The sequence below is a fragment of the Hirundo rustica genome, chromosome Z (genome assembly GCF_015227805.2).
Source record: "Hirundo rustica isolate bHirRus1 chromosome Z, bHirRus1.pri.v3, whole genome shotgun sequence".
NCBI lineage: Eukaryota > Metazoa > Chordata > Aves > Passeriformes > Hirundinidae > Hirundo > Hirundo rustica.
The window spans coordinates 187,270-212,605 of NC_053488.1; the positions used below are offsets into that span (position 1 = coordinate 187,270).

Below are 25,336 nucleotides of genomic sequence, written 5' to 3' on the forward strand. Positions count from 1 at the left end.
GTGGCCCAGGCTGCTCTGAGCCCTGCCTGGCCCAGGACAAGCCAGGGAATGCAGGGGCGGTTCCTCTGCCTTCCAGTGGTGTGGAGCTCTGGCTGCGTGCCTGCTGGAGAGCGTGGAATTCTCTAGAAGTGCTCCTGCATTAATCCCCGGGACTCTCAGGGCCCGTTCCTGGAGCTGTTCCGTGCTAAAATGCCACCCCGGGAACTGCTGGCTGCAGATGCCCTTCGTGCCCCCCAAAACTGCAGCTGATGCTGCGGTTACAGAGTTAAAAAAAAACCCTCTAGTTTTAATTTAGGTCTGAAAATATCTTGATTTGATGCGTGAGAGATCTGGAATAAAAACAAAAGACTAAAAATCCACTGGGCCAGGGGCAGAGAGAGGTGAAGGGATACAGAGTTGTGACCCAGCTCTCCAAATTTCTGTCTCTCTGTGGACAGTCAGGGGGCAAAAATTATCTAGAGAGGTCACAATCAAGTTAAATCCTGCTCTTGGAGTCCATCATTTGGATTCAGTTGGATCTTGATCAGAGCTCTCAGTGTCTCATTCCTGCCCGAGCTATTGATTTTCCCCAGCAAATAATTTCATTTTTTAAAATCCATTGGCAAACCGGGGATAACGAGGCTGCCTGGAGCCGTGCGCTCGCGGACATTCCGCAAGGAGAGACATTTTGGGAGTCTCTGGCTTCTGTGCAGTGCAAAGAAGTGATAAATTCAGCACTGGGGCACATCTGGGTTAATGGAGCGATGGCGAGGAGCAAACGTGCCAGTGCGGGATGAAATGGAATAAAATCCCATTTCCGCACCGCTCCGTGTAGGAACGGCATTCCCTGAGCTCCGGGGCTGCCCGAGGAATTGCATCCTCAATTTTGCTCTCAAGGGGCAGCCGCAAATCCTCATCGTCATCCCGGGATATTCCAGCCCCGCTGTGCCGAGCTTTTCCAGGGCTAATTACCTGCTGGCTGCGCTGACTCTAATGTGACATGTTTATTGCCCTAACGAACAACTCATTAGCGCCGGGATGTTTTTGTCAATATTAATTCTTCGGGTGAAGCCGAGGAGAGGCTTTAAACAAGGATGTGCCGGCCGGGCACCGGGACTCTGGGTCGGTCCAGCTGGTGCTGGTGCTGCTGGGGGGAGAGTGGCAGAGCTTTATCGGAGGGGTGCTGAGGAGGCAGGGTTTGAGTAAAGTTCTGAGGTGTAAAATCGACCTGCAGGCACGACAGCAAGGAATTTTGGGGGTTGTTTCACACGGGCTGGGATCGGTTGGTGTGAATCAACTGGAAAAACTCCGACGGCTTTTTTCTGGGTCCGAAGAACAGCAGGAGGCTCGTTAAATAAACAAAACAAGCGACTTGTTGAGGACAGTTGAAGAAAAGCCTGATAAAATCAGTAATTATCTTCACCACAAGAAACAGCGCTGAGGGGTAATAAATAACGATGGAGAGATAACGATAAATTCTCGGCTCAGCCCTCCTCCGTTTACGCGCACGTAATTGCTTTGATTTTTAAAAACCCCAAATCGTTTAAGGCTGTTAAATGAAATCTGAACGAGCATTTCCAAAACGTGCAGGACTGAGGGCCTGAGGCTTGGCGAAGCTGTTTGGTGCGTTTCTCAGAAACTGCTTCTCTTTATCCCCCCCCAATCCATTTGCTGTTATTTGTAGGGAAGGGACGGCGTTGCGTTTGAGATCCGGCAGCGCCCGGAGGGTGTCTCGGGGCGGCACCGTGCTCCCTCCCGGCCGTGCCCCGGTCCTGACGCGCCCCGTGCCCTCCCCGCAGGCAAGGCGCTGACGTTCCTGCTGCTGCAGCCGCCCAGCGCGCGGCTGCCGGCGCACAGCACCGTCCGCAGGACCGCCATCGACCTCATCGGCCGCGGCTTCACCGTCTGGGAGCCCTACATGGACGTGTCGGCCGTGCTGATGGGGCTGCTGGAGCTCTGCGCCGACGCCGAGAGGCAGCTGGCCAAGTGCGTACCGCCGGGCAGGGAGGAGCGGCCTCCGGGTGGGACAGAGGGTGCCTGTGAGGGTGGGCAGGAGTGGCATTCCCAGAGACGCTGTTTCCCATCCCTGGAAGCGTCCAAGGCCGGGCTGGAGCAGGATGTGCTAGTGGAAGGTGTCCCCTGCCCGTGACATCCTTAGGGTTCCTTTCCACCCACGCCGGTCCCTGATCCCGTGAAATGTGCCTTGGCAAGCACAGAATTTAAGCGGCGCCTGCCATAAGGAGCTGCTTTAATCCCAGAAATGTGCTTCCAGGTCCATCCGTGTTGAGGCATCTGACGTTATCCTAAGGTAGATGTCACCCTTTTTATGTAAGTTTTCATTCCCTCAACGTAGAAAGAACGAATCCTCGCCCCATGTTGGCAGGAGGAATACGGACAAATCGGATTACTGTTGGTTTTTGTGGGAACTCCGGGCATTCCTTGTAGTGTGACGGGAGGCAGCAGCACCTTCTCCCTTCCCAAAGCCCCTCCTGTGCCCCGCTCTAGCAGATCCCAGCTCCTGGGCCCCGAGCGACCAGAGTTCTTCAGCAGGTCCTTTTGCCGCTGTGACTCCCTCCTTAGCTGTCAGGAAGATTAGTCTGGCTCTCCCCCCAAAGAGCGGGGAATAAATGAAGGGATCAGCGTGGAGCCTCGAGGAGCCCGGCGCAATTTTCCTTGTGATAAATTGCATAATAAGCGCAAAAGCGTTTGCTTATTAATCCATAACGAGATTTAGATTGAAAACGGCCTGTTACGTTCCTGACAGATCCGGGACGGAGGGAGAGGGGAAGAAATGGAGCAACAATGTGTGCAGGGGTTAAGTGTGGATCTCACCCTGCCGGAGCCCCGCTGAGCTCCCGCTTTGTGCCGGATTTGCCGCGGACACAATAACGGCACACAGCTGCCGGCGCCTCTCCCGGAGGTTTTATTAAAGAGCTTTTATGTCAAGCTTCTGCTTGTAGATAGAAAAGAAGAAATCACGTTTATTGACCGGGAAAACGAGTGGGTTTCTTTTCTCCTTGCTGAATGGAGGGAATATCCGAGCTGTTAGGCAAAACTCGGGTGTTTGGAGCTCCCTCGCTTGCCCAGTTCCCGAAAGTTAGGCTATGCCAAGGGAAACTGCTCGGTCGTGAGGGTGAGGAGTTGTTTTCCCAGCATTTTTAGGCTTTGATGTCTTGGCTGGGATGTTGAGAGGAACAGTTTCTGGCTGTGGTTTTGCCTTTGGAATTAAGCTAGATTTCTTACAGATTTTCATGGAGTGGTTTGGATTTTGGGGTATTTTAAGGCTGATCCCATTCCACTCCCTGCCACGGGCAGGAACACCTTCCACTTGTCCAGCTTGCTCCGAGTCCCGTCCAGCCTGGCCTGGAACATTCCAGGGATGGGGCAGGCACACTTCTCTGGGCACCGTTACGATCTAAAATTAGCAAATCACCTCCGGATCAATCCCAGTTCTCATCAGTGCCTTGGAGCAGTCCCACCTGGTGGGACAGGATGGGCTGGATGTTTCTGTCCTGGCTGCAGAATGCCATTCCCATCCTCTGGCACTCCCCACATCCTGCCAAGCACAGGGATTCACTGAAAGCCTGCTGCTTTCCAGGGAAATGCACACTTTGCCAAACATCCTGTAAGGAAAAGCGCTGCTGGCTTTGGGAACCCTCCAAAAGTTAAGGTGCTGGCTTATCCCCTCTTCATGGAACACATGGACAGGAGTTTGGAAGTTACATTTGGATGTGGTTTTCCAAGGAAAAGCCCGTGGGGACATCACCTTATGGAAGAGACTTTATTTAGTTTCACATTCAGGGGTTTTAATTTGTGCAGTGATGGGGAGGGGTGGGAAAGGAAAATAAACTGGTTGGGATTTGAAACTCTGCCATTCTCTTCCCAGCAAAAAAAAAAAAAGTCAGTCAAAGAGCACAGGGAAGAAGGAGGAACCCCTTCCACAGGTTATCCAGAAAAATATGTGCCTGCCCTGTCCCTGGCAGTGTCCTGGCCGGGTTGGACAGGGCTTGCAGCACCCTAGGAGGGTGGAAGGGAATGGAATAGGTGATCCTTAAAACCCCTTCCAATGCAAACCAGCCCGTGATTCAACGTTTGTACATTTTGGGGAATTCTTGGATAACGTGCAGGGCACGTAGAAATTTTATTTTTGCAGTTACCGGGTACTTAGCACCTTACTGCTTTTTGCTTTTATTTTGTCACGGCAAGTCAAAGCCTTGAATTAAAGAGAATTACTCTGGCTGGGGGATTTTTCAGGCCGTGTTTCAAATACTGTAAAAGACCAAACCATAAATCCTCGGGAAGACGCTGCGGGCTCGCCCGGGCCTCCGTGGGGTGATATGTATTCAGCACGTACAGATAATTTGTTAACAAGGCCTTTTGCCCACTTCGGACAGATGCACTTACTGTTTTCAATCTTCATGGTTAATTATTCGATTTGGGGTTGATGCTGGAACACCCTGACTCCTAATCACCGCTCTTTGTTGGGAGTCCATTATATTGGAACTGCCGGAGCGCTCCCGCTGACCTTGAACTGACATTATAAGCCGGGTCTAATCTTTTCACTCTATATTTCTGCTCTCCTCCGCGCCTGCCTTTGTGTGGCTCCCGTTTAGCATCACAATGGGGCTGCCCCTCAGCCCCGCGGCCGACTCGGCGCGCTCCGCTCGCCACGCGCTGTCCCTCATCGCCACCGCCCGCCCGCCCGCCTTCATCACCACCATCGCCAAGGAGGTGAGGCAGCCCGGGCCGGGCACGGCTCGCTGGGGGCCGGGGGGAGAGCAGCGCCCACACACGGGAGCTGGGTGTGCGGAGGGGGCTCGGCCCTGAGCGGGAGGTGCTGGATTCCAGGCTGAGCTCCCGGTCTGGAAGATGTTCTCCAAGGTGTTGGGCTGGCCCCAAACCGGGAATGGGAATGGGAGCAGGGCGCTCGGCAGTGGCTGGCATTGTTCCCAGTGGGATTTGGGTTTCCTCCTTTTCCGAGGGGGTTCTGTGGCACGCGTTTGTTTGGTTCCTGAGCTCTCGCGTGGTTTGAGCCCTTTGTCCCCGAGTTGCTCGGTGTTGCCAGGTTTTTCACTGGCCCGTGTCGGCACTGCCCGCAGGTGCACAGACACACGGCGCTGGCGGCCAACACGCAGTCGCAGCAGAACATCCACACCACCACGCTGGCCCGCGCCAAGGGAGAGATCCTCAGGGTCATCGAGATCCTCATCGAGAAGATGCCGGCCGATGTCGTGGACCTGCTGGTGGAGGTGAGGCCAGCCGTGGGTGCTGCTCCACTGCTTTCCACAGGGACTCCGGGTGTGGAGAGGATCGGCTTTGCAGCGAGTTCGTTATTTAAATTTGAAATCGCGTCAAACGAATCGTGTTGTTGGGGAGAACACCCTCAGCAAAAGGTCAAAGCCAGGTGGGACACGGCTGGGAACAACCTGATCTACTGGAAGGTGTCCCTGCCCACCCAAGGGGGTGACTTCCAGAAGTTTAATTAGGGAAGGTAAAACACAGATCGTCAGCTGATGGTAGTTTTTGTTCCCAAGGTGATGGACATCATCATGTACTGCCTGGAAGGATCTTTGGTTAAGAAGAAGGGGCTTCAGGAATGTTTCCCAGCCATCTGCAGGTGAGCCCTTCCTCTGGGAATGCTGTGAGGTAAACTGTAGGATCAGCGGCAGGATGTGTTTCCTAATGAGGAGTGAAACAGCCTTTCAGGTGACACCACAAAGAGTGAATAAAAGGGATTGATAAAAGGGAAGCGTTTCCAGTATCCCAGTCATCCTCTTAAACTGGTCCAGCCAATAAATTCTAATAATCACCTGCCGGCCATTACACTTGAATTTAATAACCTATTAAAATATTGAATAGTTTCAAGGAAAGAACAGTTATCCTATTGCCAGGTTGGATCCTGATGGAGATGATCTTCCTCCTTCCTGATGCTTTAAGTGGCTTCCCTTAAAACATAAAGGGCAGGATAAGTGGGAATTAGCTCCCAGTCTCCCTATCCCTGTGTATATTTATAGCGCTGCAGTATTTTCAAATTCCCTGCAATTGCTGGTAATATTTCCTGGTTATAGCCGATGTAAAAATGATCCAGCGCCCGGCGACGGCATTGCAGAGCCCGGGGGAAATTGCCATCAGGTCGTAGCACGTGGGCAAATCTCCGGAGGGGTTCCCAGGGGAAGCCCTGGAGCAGCATCCCGGGGTTAATCCCTCCCATATCCTGTTCCTTATGCTGTGGGGTAACGTGTGTGCCAGAATCATCCCGGGCTGCAGCTCCTCTTCCTGGGATCCAAGGAATGGGAAGGACACATCGGGATGCAAAGCTGCACTTTCCCTTTTCCCCACACAAATCCTGGGGTTTTTCCTCCTTCTCTTCTGTTCCTCACTGGTTTTTCCCCGTGTTTCATCCCTCTCTCCTTCCCAGCTGCCGTCCTGCGGCGCAGAGCGTGTCTCGTACCTGCTGGCAGCAGTTGCTGTGGCACTGGGGGTCCCGAGGAAGAGGAGGAGAAGTGTGAAAGATGGGCTGTCTGAAGCCCTAAATGTGCTCAGCAGTGTGTTTTGTGAGACTGATTCCAGGCATTCCTGGCAGATTTTGGTAGAGGAAAGTTCACCTGCAGAATTGCAGTCTGTCCTTTGACAGTCCTGTGATAAGGCAGTGTCCCTGTGATAAGGCAGTGATATCCCCAAGGGTTTGAATTTGCAATGAGGTTTTAGTGTCTCCTGGGTTTCAGGGTGTTGAAATTCCTTGGATTTTGCAGGAATTCCATTAAATGCCACAGGCGTACTGCAGGCTTTACCCCAAGGGTGTTATTGCAGTAGAGAGTGTTTGATGGTGAATTGTCCTCTTCCTTTTTCTTTCATCAACAATGGATGAGTTTGCTCATTTCTCCTTCCCCTTCCCTTCCTTTCCGTGTGGGCACTTTAACATTGGACTCCCAGCTTTACCGAGCACAAAGAAGATCCACCCGTGCCGGTGTGCAACAATCCAGGGACCTGGTGATCATCCCAGACTATTCCCAAAGAAATAAATCTGATCACACCCCACGGTAACATCGGTTGCTTTTGTGGAACGCCAAGTGTTAAACCGGCAGCGAGTGAATTTTGAAATCAAACCTCTGCTCCAGCCCTTAACTCATTACACAGTGGGATCCTAAATGGGTTTAATTCCCAGTCTCACCTCGTTTTTCCTGCTGCCCTCAGGTTCTACATGGTGAGTTACTACGAGCGCAGCCACCGCATCGCCGTGGGAGCTCGGCACGGCTCCGTGGCGCTCTACGACATCCGCACTGGCAAGTGCCAGGTAAGGGGTGCCTGGAGTTCCTCTTCATCCCATCCCATCCCATCCCATCCCATCCCATCCCATCCCATCCCATCCCATCCCATCCCATCCCATCCCATCCCATCCCATCCCTTCCCACCTGGGAGCTGCTGGCAGCACAGAGCCAGGGAAGGAGAGCCTGGAATTCCTGCCCAGAGCTCTGCCTCTCCTGAGTGCTGAGCCGCTGGAACACTGTGCTGAACACCCATGGGATCCGTGGTTTAATGAAGGGCTAAAGGACTGAACCCTGCTGGCTCCATTCACTGGGACTGGATTAATAAGGAAAAGCTCAGGCTTATCTCCTGATCGGAAAGTTTGGGAGTTATTTCCTCAAAAATTCCTAGTTAGTTACTCTGGGGAATATTCACAGCACTTGGTTCCTTACTTTTCTTGATAACCTTCCACATTAACTGGAAAAGAGAGCTGGGGGTGACCAGAGGAAGCCCCAGGATAGTTAGGCCAGGTCCTTTACAGGTTTAATTATCATTCATGAGATACAAAAGTTTTCCAGGTAAGTTACTGTGTGGCAACACCATCTATTGGATACAGATTGATTTTACGTGTAACTTCTCCCAACTGCAGATTTTTCTGGCTGCTCAAAAGCATGGAATAACTCGAGGATGGTACAGCTGAAAAAGCTGTGTCATTGGGAAAAGCTCAGGGTTGTCATTTCCTTTCCTTTGAGGGGTTTTGGGATCCTGAAAAGCATTTTGGGTTTGGGTTTCTTTTTCCCCATTCCAGGTAATTTTATTTTTTTTAAGAAAGGCAGCTGTAGGAACTGACTGGTCGGTGTGACCACCAGCATGATGGATATCAAACCTCCCCCACTTTAACAAAAACCAGGATTTATCTGGGACGGGGTTTCCCCTCGGTAACACGCACTGTATGAGTAGATGGCATTATGGCTGTTCCCAAATGCACACACCACAATCTGTGTTCCCACAGTGCAGTATCAAAAGCAGGCTGTTTCTCCTCCTGTGAACTGAGCCCCTCCCTGGGTTGCTGCTGTTCCCGTGTGGGACGCGGGCGCTCAGCCCCGCGGGGTTCTGGCAGCTCTGGGCGCCGGGCAGTGCCCTTCCCATGGCGCTATTGATTTGTCCTTCAGCTGCTGGCAGCTCCCAGGGATCCCAGGGCCGGGCTGTTGATTATTGCATGCGGTCCCCGGGAGGTATTGACCCGCAGCCGCTGGCCCCGCGTTCTCACCCCGTCTCCATGGCACTCACCACAGCCTGCTGGAGCACTCCGAGAGAGCTTCTCCCTCCGGGAGACACCTGGGACACGCCTTTGTCCCCCATTCCAAGAAGGATCCGTGTCCTTAGGTTCTGTCCTGCACAGCCGCGACAGCCTTCTATGTTCTCCTCCATGTTCCTCCTTCATGTTCCCCCTCACACATTCTCCCTCACACGTTCCCCCTCCATATTTCCCCTCAGTCATTTCTCCTCCATATTCCCCCTCACACATTCTCCCTCACTCATTCCTGCTCCATATTCTCCTTCACATATTCCTCTTCTATATTCCTGCTCTACATTCCCCCTCACATATGCGTCCTCTATATTCCCCCTCATACTCCCTCTCACACATTCCTGCTCCATGTTCCCCCTCACACATTCCTCCTTCGTATTCCCCCTCACACGTTGCTCCTCCATGTTCCCCCTCATATATTTCTCTTCCACATTCCCGCTCCATATTCCCGCTCATAGTTCCCCTCCATATTCCTGCTCCATGTTCCCCCTCACACATTCCCCCTCAATATTCCCCCTCACACATTCCTCCTCAATATTCCCCCTCACACATTCCTCCTCCATATTCCCCCTCACACATTGTTCCTCCATATTGCCCCACACATATTCCTCCTCCATATTCCCCCTCCATATTCCTCCTCACACATTCTCCCTCACTCATTCCTCTTCCATATTCTCCCTCACACGTTCCCCCTCAATATTTCCCCTCACACGTTTCTCCTCCATGATCCCCCTCATATTCCCCCTCACATATTCCTCCTCCATATTCCTGCTCCATATTCCCCCTCCATATTCCTCCTCACACATTCTCCCTCACTCATTCCTGCTCCATATTCTCCCTCACACATTCTCCCTCCGTGCTCCCCCTCACACATTCCTCTTCCATATTCCTGCTCCATATTCCCCCTCACTCATTCCTCCTCTATATTCCCCCTCATATTCCCCCTCACGCATTCTCCCTCCATATTCTCCCTCACGTATTTCTCTTACATATTCCCCCTGTATATTCCCCCTCACACATTGCTCCTCCATGTTCCCCCTCACACATTCCTGCTCCATATTCCCCCTCACACATTGTTCCTCTGTATTTCACCTCAATATTCCTGCTCCATGTTCCCCCTCACACATTGTTCCTCTGTATTTCCCCTCCATATTCCTGCTCCACGTTCCCCCTCACACATTCCCCCTCACACATTCCCCCTCACATATTCCTGCTCCATGTTCCCCCTCACACATCGCTCCTCCATGTTCCCCCTCACACATTCCTGCTCCATATTCCCCCTCACACATTGTTCCTCTGTATTTTCCCTCCATATTCCTGCTCCACGTTCCCCCTCACACATTCCCCCTCACATATTCCTGCTCCATGTTCCCCCTCACACATTCCTGCTCCGTATTCTCCCTCACACATTGTTCCTCTGTATTTCCCCTCCATATTCCTGCTCCATATTCCCCCTCACACATTGTTCCTCTGTATTTCCCTTCCATATCCCTGCTCCATAATCCCCCTCACACATTCCCCCTCACATATTCCTGCTCCATGTTCCCCCTCACACATTCCTGCTCCATATTCCCCTCACACATTGTTCCTCTATATTTTCCCTCCATATTCCTGCTCCATATTCCCCCTCCATATTCCCCCTCACACATTCCCCCTCACATATTCCTGCTCCATGTTCCCCCTCACACATTCCTGCTCCATATTCCCCCTCACACATTGTTCCTCTATATTTTCCCTCCATATTCATGCTCAATATTCCCGCTCACACATTCCCCCTCACATATTCCTGCTCCACATTCCCCCTCACACATTCCCCCTCACATATTCCTGCTCCATGTACCCCCTCACACATTCCCCCTCACATATTCCTGCTCCATGTTCCCCCTCACACATTGCTCCTCCATGTTCCCCCTCACACATTCCTGCTCCATATTCTCCCTCACACATTGTTCCTCTGTATTTTCCCTCCATATTCCTGCTCCATGTTCCCCCTCACACATTCCCCCTCACATATTCCTGCTCCATATTCCCCCTCACACATTGTTCCTCTGTATTTCCCCTCCATATTCCTGCTCCATGTTCCCCCTCACACATTCCCCCTCACATATTCCTGCTCCATGTTCCCCCTCACACATTCCTGCTCCATATTCCCCTCACACATTGTTCCTCTATATTTTCCCTCCATATTCCTGCTCCATATTCCCCCTCCATATTCCCCCTCACACATTCCCCCTCACATATTCCTGCTCCATGTTCCCCCTCACACATTCCTGCTCCATATTCCCCCTCACACATTGTTCCTCTATATTTTCCCTCCATATTCATGCTCAATATTCCCGCTCACACATTCCCCCTCACATATTCCTGCTCCACATTCCCCCTCACACATTCCCCCTCACATATTCCTGCTCCATGTACCCCCTCACACATTCCCCCTCACATATTCCTGCTCCATGTTCCCCCTCACACATTGCTCCTCCATGTTCCCCCTCACACATTCCTGCTCCATATTCTCCCTCACACATTGTTCCTCTGTATTTTCCCTCCATATTCCTGCTCCATGTTCCCCCTCACACATTCCCCCTCACATATTCCTGCTCCATATTCCCCCTCACACATTGTTCCTCTCTATTTCCCCTCCATATTCCTGCTCCATGTTCCCCCTCACACATTCCCCCTCACATATTCCTGCTCCGTGTTCCCCCTCACACATTCCTGCTCCATATTCCCCCTCACACATTCCTGCTCCATGTTCCCCTTCACACATTCCCCCTCACACATTCCTGCTCCATGTTTCCCCTCACTCATTCCCCCTCCATGTTCCCCCTCACCCATTCCCCCACAGACATTAGGAACTCCATCCCGAAGCTCCGAATTCCTCAAAAATCCGGCTAAAGCTGGCTGTAACATTGGCAATGGACAGCTGCGGTGTTTGCCGTGTTACCCACGCGCTGCTTTCTGCAGCGCCTCGGGAGCAGATCCTGTGGAATCCCCGAGTGCAGGGTGTTTCCAGCTGGACACTGAGCGTGGGGCTCTGGCTTTTCCAGCCCCACAGGAGAGGCTGCGGCTGCAGCTGCCCCACGAGATCCATGTGTGATTTTATCCTGGTGTTTTATCTCAGCCCACTTCCCTCTGGATCCCAGGAAGCCACTTCCCTGCCAACATCCAGCTACTGGCTGGTGATTTCCCCCGGCGGGGGCCTGAGCGGGGTTTTGTCTCCCCGTTGGGAACCCAGGGGGATGCGGTGGTGCTGTGCTAACCCAAGGGGTGTTTGGTGGGTTTCGGGATTCGGGGTGCTCTCGCTGCTCAGACGCAGCCCCAGACCTCAGGTGAGGCAAAGGTTAAGCGTGAGCAGCTTCCCAAAAAAGAGGTGGAGCTTCCAGCAGCGAAGTGCGATGATGATGACTATCGATTCCTTCCTGGCTTTTCCCTGGCTCTGGCCTTGATGCAGGCGCTGCTCCGGTGAGGCTCCATCTTGATCAGGGCTGCCTTGAGATCCCGGGATTTGATAAAGATAATTGATGCTTCACGGGGAATTGGAAAACAGTTCCGGGAGCAGCAGCTCCACCTGGGAATGTGGAGCCCTTTGTTTTCCCAGCTTGAAACCCCCCCGGCCCCGAGCCAAACACACGGGATTAAGCGCAGTTTAGCCCAAAACCAACCCCTTGGATTAATAATTGCGACTCTAATTAATTTATAACAGGATGAAAAGGATTAGGCAACAGGATTAAGGTATCATCGAGCACGAGCTCCGTTTGCCCCGTTAAACACGGAAATAATATCAAATTCCAACCAAATTATTAATATTCTGGATAAGATTGCTAATTGTTAGCACTCAGTTAGAAATCCTGCACTGAAAGGTACAGTAACACAGGAAGATACTGATGCTATAAAACGCGATTTTACAGATTGAATCAACCACTAAAATCAGACTGCAGACAGAGGCTACGGGTAACTGAAGTTTAGGATACCTGGTGGTTGATTTTGGGATGATGGGAAAATATTAATATTTCCCCAGGTAAATTCTTGCCAAGTGCTGGAGTCTGACCCCAACTCCCCCAATTCATTCCTCAGGACAGATTATTTCATTATCTTCTTTTCCTTTAGGAATGTGTTTGGGTCTGTAAGGAGAGACTCTGAAATATTCCATTTTTATTGATTAAATCTTGGGATTCATCATAAATATTTAGAGCTGCATTTCAGAAATACATGCAATTTTTGTACCTAAAACCTGGGTCATTTACACCGGAAGATTAAAGAGAAACATAAGTTATTTTGGGTTTATTTCAAAGCAAAAACTACTTTTAAGCCTGGGCTGGAATCAATAATGTTTGGTCCTGGGTCCTTCCAGAATTAAAATCCCAGCAATCCGAGCATTAATTGGATTGTGCAGGGCTGATTTTATTTCGGCCCTGGCTGCCTTGGCAAAGTTTGATTTATGTGGAAGGCAGAGGAGGATTTAATATTCCATTTGCAATGAATCGTGGCTTGGCTTAATTAATTACAGAGTAAAAGATGCTGTTCTTTAGGGTAGCGCTTGAAAGGTGTTTATCCTGCAACGCCCACCTGCATTCCCACGTCCAGGTGAGGCAGGAAAGCCTGGAAAGCACATCCCTACATTTCAGAGAAAAGGTAATTACCGAGTATAACCTTAATTGGATGGGCCGGAGACCTTTTCCAAACGTGCCCAATAACAGATGAAGGGTTTTTCATTAATTGATTTATTACATTAAATGATTAAAGGTGCCGAAACAGCTGGGAGTTAACAGAGATTTCCATTACCTTGCTTCCAAAATAGGGAATTCCTTTGACAGGCTTGCTAAGAAGATTTTTATTTTCCCTTCTCCGTGGCTTTTCATCCGTGGCTCATCCAGGAAGGGGCTGCAGAGTCACCTCCTTCACTTGCCAGTGGCTGTCCCTGGGTGTTTTGTATCCTTGGAGCTGACACTTCCCTGGCACTGCAGGGATTTTTATTTAAGGAACCCCTGGCGTCTGGAATGATAAATATCAGATAACAAAGGGGATCAGATGTTAGTGGGTATCTCCAGGAGGGCATTATCAGTTTGAAATCTGCATTTAGTAATATAAAACTGATTCAGTGCTGGGCTTTTACTTCACCTTTAGTGGGATATTGCAGTTCAACTGAGACTTTCCCAAAAACTGGGCTTGGAATTGTTGGAATAGCTCGAGTGTGTCCTGTGGTGCAGTGGGGAGGTGCAGAAGACCAGTGGGCTCCCAGGAGCTCCCATTAAAAACCTGGGCAGAGGGAAGCTGGGAGCAGCTGCCTCTGGTCCCACCGTCCTTGGAGGACAGGATTGAGACATTTCCAAACCGGTATCACACAGATTTTCCCAGGATTTCCACTGTGTGTCCGTAAAACTGCTCCGGAGCTGAGCAGCTGCGTGGGGGAACTGGCAATATTTGGAATGAGCAGCAGTGATCTGGCTTTGCTTCACTTCCTCACAGAAAAATCCTGGCTGGAAAGGATTAGCATCAATTAGAGAAGCACTTCCTTTAAATAACAAAGCAGCTGGATTCCCTGAAGGATTTGTACTTCTTGGAACGTATTCCAGGAGTGAAAAGAGCAACAAGTGCGCTGCTCCTATTGATTTCCACCTTGGTCTCACCAAAACATATTTTATTGACAAGTATTCCCTGTTTGTTAAGTGCTGAAGAGTGGGATGGAACTAAATGTGGGATCAGCTAATTAACTGTGGGGATCCCATTAAAGAGGGATTTGGGGTCGCTCACCTTTTCCACAAGGAGTGAATTAATAAATGTATGGGTTCTTAATTCATCAGGCTCGTTCCAGGTGCACACGCTGAGCAGGGCTTTAATAACCCGGGGATGGGCACAGGAACACTGCTGATGCCAGTCCAGTAGGGAATGGGATTTTCCAGGAGAAAATCCCATGGCATCTCGGATTTAATACCGGCTTGGTATGAAATTTGATCCCTTTTGGGGGTCCTGCTGCGGGAGAGGGCTCCCCGGGCAGATGTTCCGATGGGCTGCTCCTGTTTTTCGGGCTGGCAGCTCCCGGATCTCCCGCATTCCTGTTCTCTCCCCTGTTCCCAGACCATCCACGGCCACAAAGGAGCCATCACAGCCGTGGCTTTTGCCCCCGACGGCCGGTACCTCGCCACGTACTCCAACTCAGACAGCCACCTCTGCTTCTGGCAGGTGAGGATGCCTTGGCAGCCCTCCCTCTGTGCCCTTCATTCTGCTGATGGCTCCAGCAGGGGGAGGAGGTCACAGCTGGCTTGGGCCTGGACTCCTGGAAGGGATGTGGAATGAGGTGATCCTTAAAATCCCTTCCCACCCAAACGCCAGGGGTTAACCCTCCTCGGTGTACTTCTCAAACGCGACCTCGTGCGCCGGTGATTTTTTTCCTTCCGTGCCCTGTTTGGCACGATTATTAATGCGGGAAAATCAGGCGCATTAGTCATCTTAAAAGGGTTATTACTCAGGATGATTTAAATTGTGGAAATGTCAGCGGGGCGGTGATTTACACCCCTGACACGCCGCTGCTGCCCAGGGGAGCCGAGAGGGGCTGGCTGGGACACCGGCCTGCTGGAATTTCAGGACATGGCAGCGGCGGTGAACGCACCCTGGGCTTTACCAGGGGTTCCGGGGACAGGAATCCTGGGGTTGCCGTGCATGTGGGGAGACGGAGAGTCCTGAAGGGTTGGGCTGGGCGATCTTAGCTCTGAGAATTGGGAGCTGGCACCGGCACTGCTCAGCCTGTTTTCCCAGGAGTGGAACCCAGCAAGGGTCCAAGGCCGGGATAGACAGAGCTTGGAGAGGGAAGTGGGGATGGATGGGTGGGACTGGCTGAGCTCCGAACTCCCTTCCCATTCCCCGATCCCTCGGTGCGGCCTCTCGCTCCCGGCACTCTGCGGGGACTCGGGAGCGGCTCTGGGCTCAGGCAGCGCGTCCCCGCAGATGAACACCTCTCTCCTGGGAAGCATCGGAATGCTCAACTCGGCGCCCCAGCTGCGCTGCGTCAAGACCTACCAGGTGCCGCCGGTGCAGCCGGCGTCACCCGGCTCCCACAACGCGCTCCGGCTGGCCCGGCTCATCTGGACCTCCAACCGCAACGTCATCCTTATGGCCCACGACGGCAAGGAGCACCGCTTCATGGTCTAGGTGAGGCCGGGCATTCCCGGGAGCCGAGGGGCTCCCACCGGGAGCCGAGGGGCTGCTGGCCCTGACGGCTTCTCCTTGCTCGCAGGAGGAAGGCGGCGCCGGGAGCGGCTCCGCGCGTGGCCTGGCAGAGCGGGATCGGGATCGGGAGGATCTCGGCAGGAGCCTTCCTTGGGTGGGGGTCATCCAAGCCCTTTTCCCTTGGGAGCCTCCCAGAATGTCAGTGTTTACCGCAAAGTGTTTACATGGACGTTCTCCCGGTGCCTGTTGGGATGCCCCCCGGGAATGGGAGGCTGGAATTTCGGAGGGGCATGGCCTGTGTGCTGCTGCCGTGGGGGTGAAGTCTCCATTTCTGAGGGGATTGGAAGGAAAAATGATAGTGCACGTGTAAATAAATAATTTAAAAATCCTGGTGAATGGCAGACTTTGGGGGAAAAAAGCAGTATTTATATAGAAAGGTGGCTTTTGCTGCCAGGTATTTATTTAAATAAAGGACAAAGGGGGGCATTTTGAATGGGAAAATGGTCAAAATTACGGAAAAAATGAATTACTGACTGGATGTACTGAAATATTTCCTTCAGTAGGAACATTCCTGTGTGACGCTCGCTGTGACTGTGTTTCCTTCTTACATATCTGATTTTGTGGAATATTTTGTGTAAAATTTGCTGGTTTCTGCTTGTGGGAAAGAGGAAAAAAACCTCTCAAATCCTCTTTTATTTCAATATCTCTGTCTGTGCAGCTTTTCCTTGGCTGCAGAGCTTGGACCTGAGGCTGGCACTACCTGCTAAGCTAAAAATGGTACTTGGAGTCCAGAAAAATGAAGGAATCAATTTTTCACATGGCTCCGAAGGAGAAAACAGATGTATTTGATTGCGGTTGGGGTTCTTTGTGTAGTGCCCGGGTGGGATTTGCAGCCCAGGCTCTCGGTATCTCTGCGCTGTTCCACTTCAGTTCCAGGGCAGGGAGCTCAGGCCGCTGGGAATGCTGAGCAGGGTTTTGCTCTGTCCCCGAGGCTGTTCCCATCCCACTGTTCCGCTGTGAGCTTTCCGTGCTGTGTTTGTCCCCGTGGGCATGGAGGTGTCCGTGGCTTCCGTGGCAGCGTCCCGGTGACACGGTGGCACGCCTGGCTCAGGGGGGTGATGGAGTCACCCTGAGATGGTGCCGGTGTCTGCTGCCCCGCTGATCCACTCCCCGCCCTCTCTGGACTGAAATTCCTGGTGTAAATATGCTTGTGGAATAAAGCTGCACTGAAACGTGTTTGTTTTCCTGGCTGTCAGTGATCTGCTGCTGCTGAGTCTTTGCCCAGTCCCTCTTTAACAGATTTCCCCCCTTTCCTCTGGAATGAGAGCAGAATCCTGGAATGGTTGGGGTTGGAAGGATACTGGGGAACATCTTGTTCCCTCTGCAGCTCTCCTGGAACCCCTTTGGGCCCTGCAGGGGTTTTGAGCTCTCCCTGGAGCCTTCTCCTGTGCAGGTGAGCAGCCCCAGGCCGGCGCCAGAGCAGAGGTGAATTCCCCCCTAAGGAATCACCTGCAGTAAATAAATTGTGCTGCACCGTGTGCCTGGCCTATCCACTGCTTTTGAGGAATGGCAGCTGTGGGCCTGCAGAGGAAGCCCCCGTGCCAGGGGATGCTCTGGAGCAGGTCAGGAGTTACCTGATGAGTCTCCAAACACAAACCCCACAGGAATTGTGTGACTTTTCCCCTTCCAGCGTGTGTGGATGTGTTCAGCCCCTGTTCCCTGCAGGCTGGGTGGGCCAAGGGGACAGAGGCAGTGCCTCGAGAAGCCTCTCCTCTCCTCCAGCTGCAGGGCAGAGCCTCAGGGAATCGGTAGCTGGGAGCCGGGAGGGAAACACTTCCGAGCTCCAAGTGCCAAGGCCAGGATGCTCCAGCAGCGGGAGAGGGAGGGAAGCAGAGTCATTTTTAACACCTGACACCTCAAGCTGGGGCCGGTCGAAGGATACAGCCAAACACCGAAGGTCGTGGAGCAGAGCCCGGAGAATTTCCAGCGCGGGCTGTGCTGCTGTCCCACGGGTGGGGGAGGCACAGGGGGAGCTCAGGGTCATGGAACACCCAACTCGGAGCTGGGTCTCACGTGGAACAGCCCACGGCCCTCACGGAGAGCTCACCGTGCTTTCAGGGAGGCAGCAGAAGAGGCTTTGCTTCTGGCCAGAAAACTCCAGCAGCATTAATACTTTTGTCTGAACAACAACAACAGCAACAAAAAAAATATTAAAGATCAGGAAAAATCTGGATGGGAGCCTCCGGTGTGATAAATTGACACTCGATCCAGCGGTTGCCTGGAGCGTGCTTTGAAGCGGGAGACGCTCCTGGGGAACATCCCCCTCTCTCTGATGTCTGAAAATTAAAAATTAATCCGCTATGAAAAATTAAAAGGTGAAACTTTCTGCTCTTTCAGCAGCAGAGCTTTTGGAATGCTGATGTGGGGCTTGGAATGGAGGCTGAGTGACATCTCCGGGAACATCACCGTGGGCTGGTGCATTCTAATATCAGATTTTAATTGATTTTTGTAAATTGGAAACCTGTTTGCACAGGACTCGAGACGCTTAAAAAGGGGTAAATATTTATTTATTGATGTAAATAACCTTAAACAGGCATTTACTCACTCCTGCAGAGCTACTCACAGATTACAACACAGTGAAAGGAAACCGATGCTGCCAGCTTGGAAGTGATGCTGGTATCTGCACAACCTGCGAGGTTTCATTTGGCCTTTTTATAAAACAATGGACTCGGGCAGAAAATGGGTTAAAATGCACTTTATTCCGGGAACAAACAGCGAGGGTACTGCTGGTGGGAGGAGGCAGAAGCAGGAGGGAGGAGGGTGAGGAGTGGGAGGGTCCCAGAGGGGTTTCCTTGCCCCTCGTGGGTGTCTGTCCGGCACAGCTCTGTTTTCCACCCCGAGACTGAGGGAAATCCCTCTGGGGGAGTGGAAGACATCCCACCCCTTCCCTGAGGTGGAAGCCGCCCCCTGCCTGTGGCAGAGCAGCGGGAACGGGGTCTGTCCCAGCTCTTCCACCCAAAGAATTCTGTCATTCCTCCGCGGATGCTCCCGCTTCCCCCCAGTGCCCCCCTTCCCACAGCCCGGGGCGGACAGCAGATGGAGCACGGCCCGATGGATTCGTACTGAACACGGGAAAAGGGGAGCAAACAGCTCCAAAAGGTCCAGGCACCGATCCCGGGGCCGTTCCCCCACCGGGTTTGATTGACAGAGCACATCCCTGCCTTCCCGAGGCTGCGGGAACGGCGTGGGCTCCGTCGGTGGGGATGTGGAAGGAGCGGGAGCAAAGCAAAGCAGAGCCCGAATGCAATCTGTGAAATCATTCGGACTCAGCCAAGCCGAAAGCGGCCGTGTCCCACCCCGGGGATGCGCGGGGGAGCCGTGGGGAGCGCAGAGATGAGTTCCCATCAAGTGCACTGGCTTGGAAAATGGGCAAGGTTTGGGGTCAGGCGCGCACGGTCCCTGGGGAAGGTTTGCCAGGGGAAATGGGGAGGGCTGCAGCCGCCGCTGCCGCGATTGCTCCTTTCGGTGTCAATTTGCGGTGGTTTTCGGCGCTCCAGAGCCATCCGCCCGCTCCTGGAGCGCGGCTGCGGGGGGAGGTACAGGATCCTGGAGCGCCGCAGTGGTTTGGGCTGGAAGGGACAGTAAAGCTCAGCCACGGGCAGGGGCACAGCACAGGCTGGCAGCTCCCCTGGTGGAAGTGTCAGACACACCACGAGGGGATTGGGAAGGAGGATAAATGGCACTTGTGGGCCCAGAACCACGCACTGCCTGTCAGGGACAGCTGCTGCGCTCCCTCTGCAGCTCCCGGGAATTCTCTGTGGGAGGGAGCGGGAGTTCCAGCTCCAGACCTGGCCCGGTATCCCAGCGTGCAGGAGGCTGGAACTGGGTGGTCTCCAAGGCCCTTTCCAAGCCAAACCACGCAGGGCGGAGGTCACCTCCTTAAGGATTTTTTTTTTTTTCTCCCAAACTGGAGGTTTGGATAATTAATCGCTCCCTGAAAGCGAAAGCTGAAAATGGCCGCCCTCCATCTACAGCAGATTCCTTCTGCTGCTCTCCTTGGTTGTCTCTGCACGGAGGGTAACAAACATTCCCTTTTCGTGGTAAAACACTGCATTATTCAGAACTCTATTCCTACCGATGCCAAACCTGGGTTTCCAAACCAACGCTTGAAGCTAAGAATCCCTACAGGTTCCCCCCGCAGTGCTTGGAGCACCCGCAGCCGAGGGGTGCCCGAGGGGCCGAGGGTGGGCACGGGATGGGAGGAGATCCAGGGGAGGCACGGAGCTGGGAAGGGCGAGTGCCCAGCCGGCCCCTGCAGCCCCTCCCAATTTCTCGGAGCATCGTGGCCGACTCCGCTAAGGATTTAAACACCCGTTGAAATTAATCTGCTGGATAAAACCTTTTCTTCATAGTCTTCATTAATCACCCGTCCTTCCCGTAGCACCGTGCAGGAAAATAGATTTTTAAAGCTGTCAGCTGCGGTTTTGTGGGATTCATTTCGTGCCTGCTCTGTCTGTTCTCCTGCACTGCCGGGGAGGAGGCAGACAATTAACCCAGGGCTTAAAAACTCCGAGTGTCCGGAGCTGGGAATTATGAAACCCCTGGGTGGGCTGGGGACATTAAGTATAGAGTTTGGGTCGGGGGCTTTGGGTTTTGCAGCAAGCCAGGAGCAGTTTGGCAGGGCTGAAGCCTTTCTGGGACAGCGGGGGCCACCAGCCGGGTGTCCCCGTGGATTTGGGAAGGGAAGGGAGGCTCCAGTGCTGCCGACGGCGCTCGCACACTTCGGGATGAAGCTCCTCCCTGAGCAGGTTCCCATCGCCCACGTCCCCCAAACCAGCACGGGATCGCACAGGGTGCGGTCCAGCGTTCCACCCCAAATCCCAGCTCTGCGAGAAATCCCACCCGGGCATCAATTATGGATTGAGGCGGAACTGCAGGGGCCCGAGGAGGAAACACTTCCAGGAAAGGCAGCGGAAGAGCCCCCGGGGAGCGGCGCTGAGGCAGCGCGGCTGTCGCTCCCTAACGAGCTCCCGAGCAATTAGCGCCGGCAGTGCCGGGAAAGGCGGCCGCGCTGCCAAGGCCGGCGGCGTGGGGAGGAAAAACCACCTCAATAAACCGCGGGGGACGCGCTGGGCAGCCCGGAGCAGCCCGGAGCAGCAGGGACACCGAGCGGATCCCGGGGATGCAGCGCTGGCAGAGCCGGGCTCCGCGCTGAGCCCCAGACTGAGCTGCTCCCCGTGTGTGAACGCTGAGACCCCTCCTGGAGAGGATTTAGATGGGATCTGGGGAGGGAATTCCTCCCCGGGAGGGCGGGCAGGCCTTGGCACAGGTGCCCAGAGCTGCTGTGGCTGCCCCTGGATCTCTGGCAGTGTCCAAGGCCAGGCTTGGAGCAGGCTGGGAGCAGCCTGGAACGGTGGAAGGTGAGACTGGACGGGCTCTAAGCTCCTTTCCAAACCAACCCATGCCGGAACTGTCTGACTTTCAGCACAGCCCACACCCTGGCAGAACATCACCACGAGGGGAGGGCTCTGAGGCTGCTCCAGGAGAGACGGGGCCGATCGCTGCACTGTGCTCCATACGGAGAAATCCACAGGCTGGTGACATTTCTAGGACACGCTATTTTTGCCCTGTGAGGGGGCTGGAAAAATCAGAGTGGCTTTCAAGAAATGAAAGCACCTTATTTAAGCTGAGAGAATTGTTCTGGCTGATGAAGCTGAAGCTTTTCCGCAGTGCCTCTGGTGCCACAACCCCACAGGATCTAGGGTGAAAAGGACGGGTGTAGTGGAGGAGCTGGAATACGCAGCGGTGGAGGCTCCAAACAGGGCTTGAGAACCTCTCGAGCTGCTCCATGGGGATGTGTTGGGGTGCTGTAAATAAAAAATAACCCTGAAATATAACCCCCCCCAAAACCAGGGGTGAGAGGCTGCTCCTCAGCAAAGAGCAGTGGGACACAACAGCTCAGGAGTTACAAAAGGAATTCCCTGATGGAAAGCAACCAGGGATTTGGGTGGCCAAAGGGGCAAAAATGCAGCAAATAAATTCCCCTAAAACTTCTTGTACTTCATCTGCTCCGGAGTTTGCAAAATTTCTCAAGTTCATTGATCTTTTTTTTTTTTCTTTTCTTTTTTTTTTTTTTTTTAATGCAAGAAATTCCATGAAATTTATGGCAGTTCTGGGAAGTGGGGTGTAGATCCATCGGGAGGGATTTAGCTCTCACAGCCTAGACACACACCAACTGCAGTGTGGAGAGGCTCCCAGACTTTCTTTCCCTTTCTTTTTTCCCTTTTTCTCTCCGTGGGGATAATAATAACAGTGTCAAGGACACCATTCAAGCTGATGCCTGGAGAGCTATTCAGTCCAGGCCTATTTACGGCCATTATAAAATGCCTGTGGATAGTTCAACGACCGATTTTCAAGAGTCTTTCTCTACCTTTTGAAGGCTCAGGAAAATCTATCAAACTGCAGAAATTAAGCTATTTTTCTTCAGGGGAAGAGAAACAGAGCGGGGAGCTTCTCGCATTAAAATGCTGCCGTAGATTCCCGATGAATGAAAAATTGCCCGGCATAATAATGAGCAGGGAGATGGATTTTGAAACAGCTTAAAGGCCCTCTCCGGGCTCTGTGGCAGCAGTGCTGGGGATTTGGAGGTGAAAGATGGGCCTTCCCTGGGTGCTGCTGTTCCCACATCCATCCAGGGATGGGCAGGGAGCGAGGGACGCAGGCAGGCATGGGCTGGGCCTCAGGGCATCCAGCACCTGCTGTGAGGCAACCAGGGCTGCTCTTCCGTGGCACAGGGAGGGAGCGTGGAGGGTGGAAGATGGAGCTGTGGAGCATGGAGGATGGAGCATGGAGCGTGGAGGACAGCTCTGAGCATCAGCGGTGCACACGTCCGCGCAGCAGCTCCCTGGGTGTGCACCCACAGGGACAGGGAAGTTGTCCCTGTCACACGCTGCCGTGCAGAGCTGCCCTCAAGGTCCAAACTCTGCTCATGAGGGAGCCCATCCCCGCGTGTCACCCTGCCTCCCCCGTGTCCCAGCCGCTCACCTGCACCCCAGGAAAACAGCACATGGAGCAGTTTGCTCTGGAGAACTCGGGCTTTGAGCACTGGGTGTTAATTGCTCACACCACACAAGCAGTCGATGTGCTGAACAAAGAGCTCTGCCCCAGATGGGCTCCCGGCACGATGTGGTTCTCAAAGCCCTGCCCTGCTGCCATGCCAAAGCCATGGAGGGAGCCCACTGGCTTTTCCAAAGCCTCTGGTTACATTTAATTGAGTGGCAAACACATTTCTTTTTCCCTTACAAGATGGCAGCTCCCTCCTATGTGTAACCAACCACACAGCATCATCTCCTCATCCTCCGAGCAGGAGGGGAGGCCAAACCCTCCAAGGACACGTCCTTGCCCTGGGGAGCAGCACGTGCTCCTCCAGCTCTCCTCCTGTCCCTGTCCCCTGGGAGCAGAGCCTGCCTGGCTCACCCACTGCTGTCAGGGAGCTGTGGAGAGCCAGAAGCTCCCTCCTCTGCTCCTCTGCTCCTTTGCTTGTGCCCTCTGGAGCTGGAGGCTTTTGCTTCCCATTACACCAGGAGCTGTGCCCAAGGCGTTCCTGCGGGACCAGAGCTGGGATGGTGAATTTCCACGGCTGACACGACGCTGCCAATGCTCCAGGACCCCTTGCTGTGGGCTGCTGCTGCAATGCAGGGCCTTGGTTTCCACCCAGCGAGCAGGGATTTGGGATTAACCGGGAATGCTGAGTCCCTCTGCTGGGATGCACCTGGGGGTGCAAAGCATGCCTGGGCTGCTGGCTGGGGTTTGTTCCCTGCTGGGGGGATGCCGGGACACAGCAGTGGTGCCCAGAACGGGTACCAGAGGATGGGACACACCTGGGACACACCACACCGCTCGGAGGTTCCCTGCAGTGCTTCCCTTCCCTATGTGACGCCGACACTCCTCGCTCGTCTCGGGACAGACAGGGAAAGCCCTCGGCTCTCCGGCGCCAGGCAGCGATATGTCACTGTCACCAGCCGGCTGCCAGGTGAGCCGCGATGCAGGAGCAGCCAGGGCACGTCGCCCTCCTTCTACGCATCCCGTCCCGCCCACCCCAGTTCAGGAGCGGGATGCGGAACCTCCCTAGAGTTCCGGGGGGGCTGAGCCCCGCTGAGCCCCTCACAGCCCCGCTGAGCCCCTGGCAGCCCCGAGGCTCCCGGCAGGACGCGGGGACCGGCGTGTCCCCGCGTGCAGCAGCTGCCCGCTCCCGTGGGAAAGGCGCCGGCCCCGGGCCCGGCCCTGCGCTGCTCCTGCCGCCGCAGCACTTTGTTCTTTGTCAAAAGCGGGAGCTGCAGCCGCTCTTTGTGCGGCCGATTTGAATTTGACCCTTTCCAACACCAAAAAATCGATATTCCCGGGGAGAAGCGGTGGGTGCTATTTTTTCCAAGGCCTGTTTACGGCGGAGCGGTCCTCGAGGCAGATGTTATCTCGCGGACTTTACCAAATTTTACAAAGCGTTTTCTGAGCGCATAATGACAGTATTATCTTTGTCCACCTGCTGAGAGGAGCGGTGGGCTCACAATAAATATCGGCTTCCGAGCCGGGCGAGTCAGAGTCCGTCTTATCTGTCCAGATGGGGGGAAAAAAAGGCCCTAATTTACATCCCAGAAAGCGCTGGGGTGTGACAAAGGTCATCCGCTGACACTGTACCCTCAACCGGCATGAAAAATACCCGAGTCGAGGCTGCATTGTGCGAAGGGGACGCAGTCCCTTCCAAGGGCTCCTGCCCCCTGTGCCACCTGAGCCCCGGCATTCCCTGGCTGGGCAAAAGCAGGGCTGCGTCCCTCCGGGAGCGCCCCTGGCTCAGGACCTGGCGCTGCCAGCTTTGGGGCTCACACCTCGGGAGTGCCATGGACCTGGCCCTGCCAGCACTCCCAGCTCGGCCAGCAGCTCTGTCCCCTCGCTCCACCGGGTTTCTCACCACGTGCCACGTTCACACAGCTCCTCTCCCCTGAGGAAGCACCTCCCCGTCAGAGATGCTGAAGATGGGAGCAGATCCGTGGGTTTGAGTCCAGGTGCCGCCTCCCACGGAGTCTCCCGGCTGCGCTACTCCCTCCTTTCCCTCCATTTCCAGGAAACGTTCTGTGTTTTACAAATACCCCACAATTAGTGAGTTAATGAGCTAACGAGGGAATTCTAGCCAGCTTCCCTCTCATCTGAGACCCCACAGGATGCTCCCTGTTCAGCACCAGACCCGGCAGAGCCCCTCCCTGGGGCATCCCGGGGGGCAGAGCCCATGGTGGAGTGACAGATTCCTGGAATCCTCATTAGATTAAGGTACACGGCCCCGGAATTCGCAAAGGCACGTGTGATGTGATGCTGAGGTGGGACCTGAGGGGGCCAGAGGAGTCACACCGGGCGTGCTCTGCTCCACGGAGGCTCCGGCCGCTGGGATGTTGCTGTGGAACACGGCCCAGTGCCCCATTAAAATGACAAAAAGACAAAGAAAAATGAGCGGGGAGTCAGGAGGGAATATAAAATCATTAACACAGCGCCTAATACAGTGGGAGAAGTGTCAATGGGGACGCTGAGCTAATGGGCTAGGCTCCTCCAGAATTTTATTAGCCCTGAAGTTTTAAATAATGCAGCAGGTTC

General features: G+C 53.7%; 1 protein-coding gene across 2 annotated transcripts in view; it reads left to right on the forward strand.

Annotated features, from left to right (window-relative positions):
- WDR7 (WD repeat domain 7) overlaps nucleotides 1-16,933 on the forward strand; it is a 38,629-nt gene extending 21,696 nt beyond the window's left edge. For both annotated transcript variants that reach the window (XM_040089965.1, XM_040089966.1), the window contains 8 exons: nucleotides 1,779-1,965; nucleotides 4,593-4,710; nucleotides 5,079-5,228; nucleotides 5,514-5,596; nucleotides 7,174-7,273; nucleotides 14,609-14,713; nucleotides 15,476-15,679; nucleotides 15,765-16,933. In XM_040089965.1, the coding sequence (XP_039945899.1) occupies nucleotides 1,779-1,965; nucleotides 4,593-4,710; nucleotides 5,079-5,228; nucleotides 5,514-5,596; nucleotides 7,174-7,273; nucleotides 14,609-14,713; nucleotides 15,476-15,679 (947 nt within the window). In that variant the 3' untranslated portion in view covers nucleotides 15,765-16,933. The remainder of the gene's footprint in view (nucleotides 1-1,778; nucleotides 1,966-4,592; nucleotides 4,711-5,078; nucleotides 5,229-5,513; nucleotides 5,597-7,173; nucleotides 7,274-14,608; nucleotides 14,714-15,475; nucleotides 15,680-15,764) is intronic.
- The last annotated feature ends 8,403 nt before the right edge of the window (nucleotides 16,934-25,336 follow it).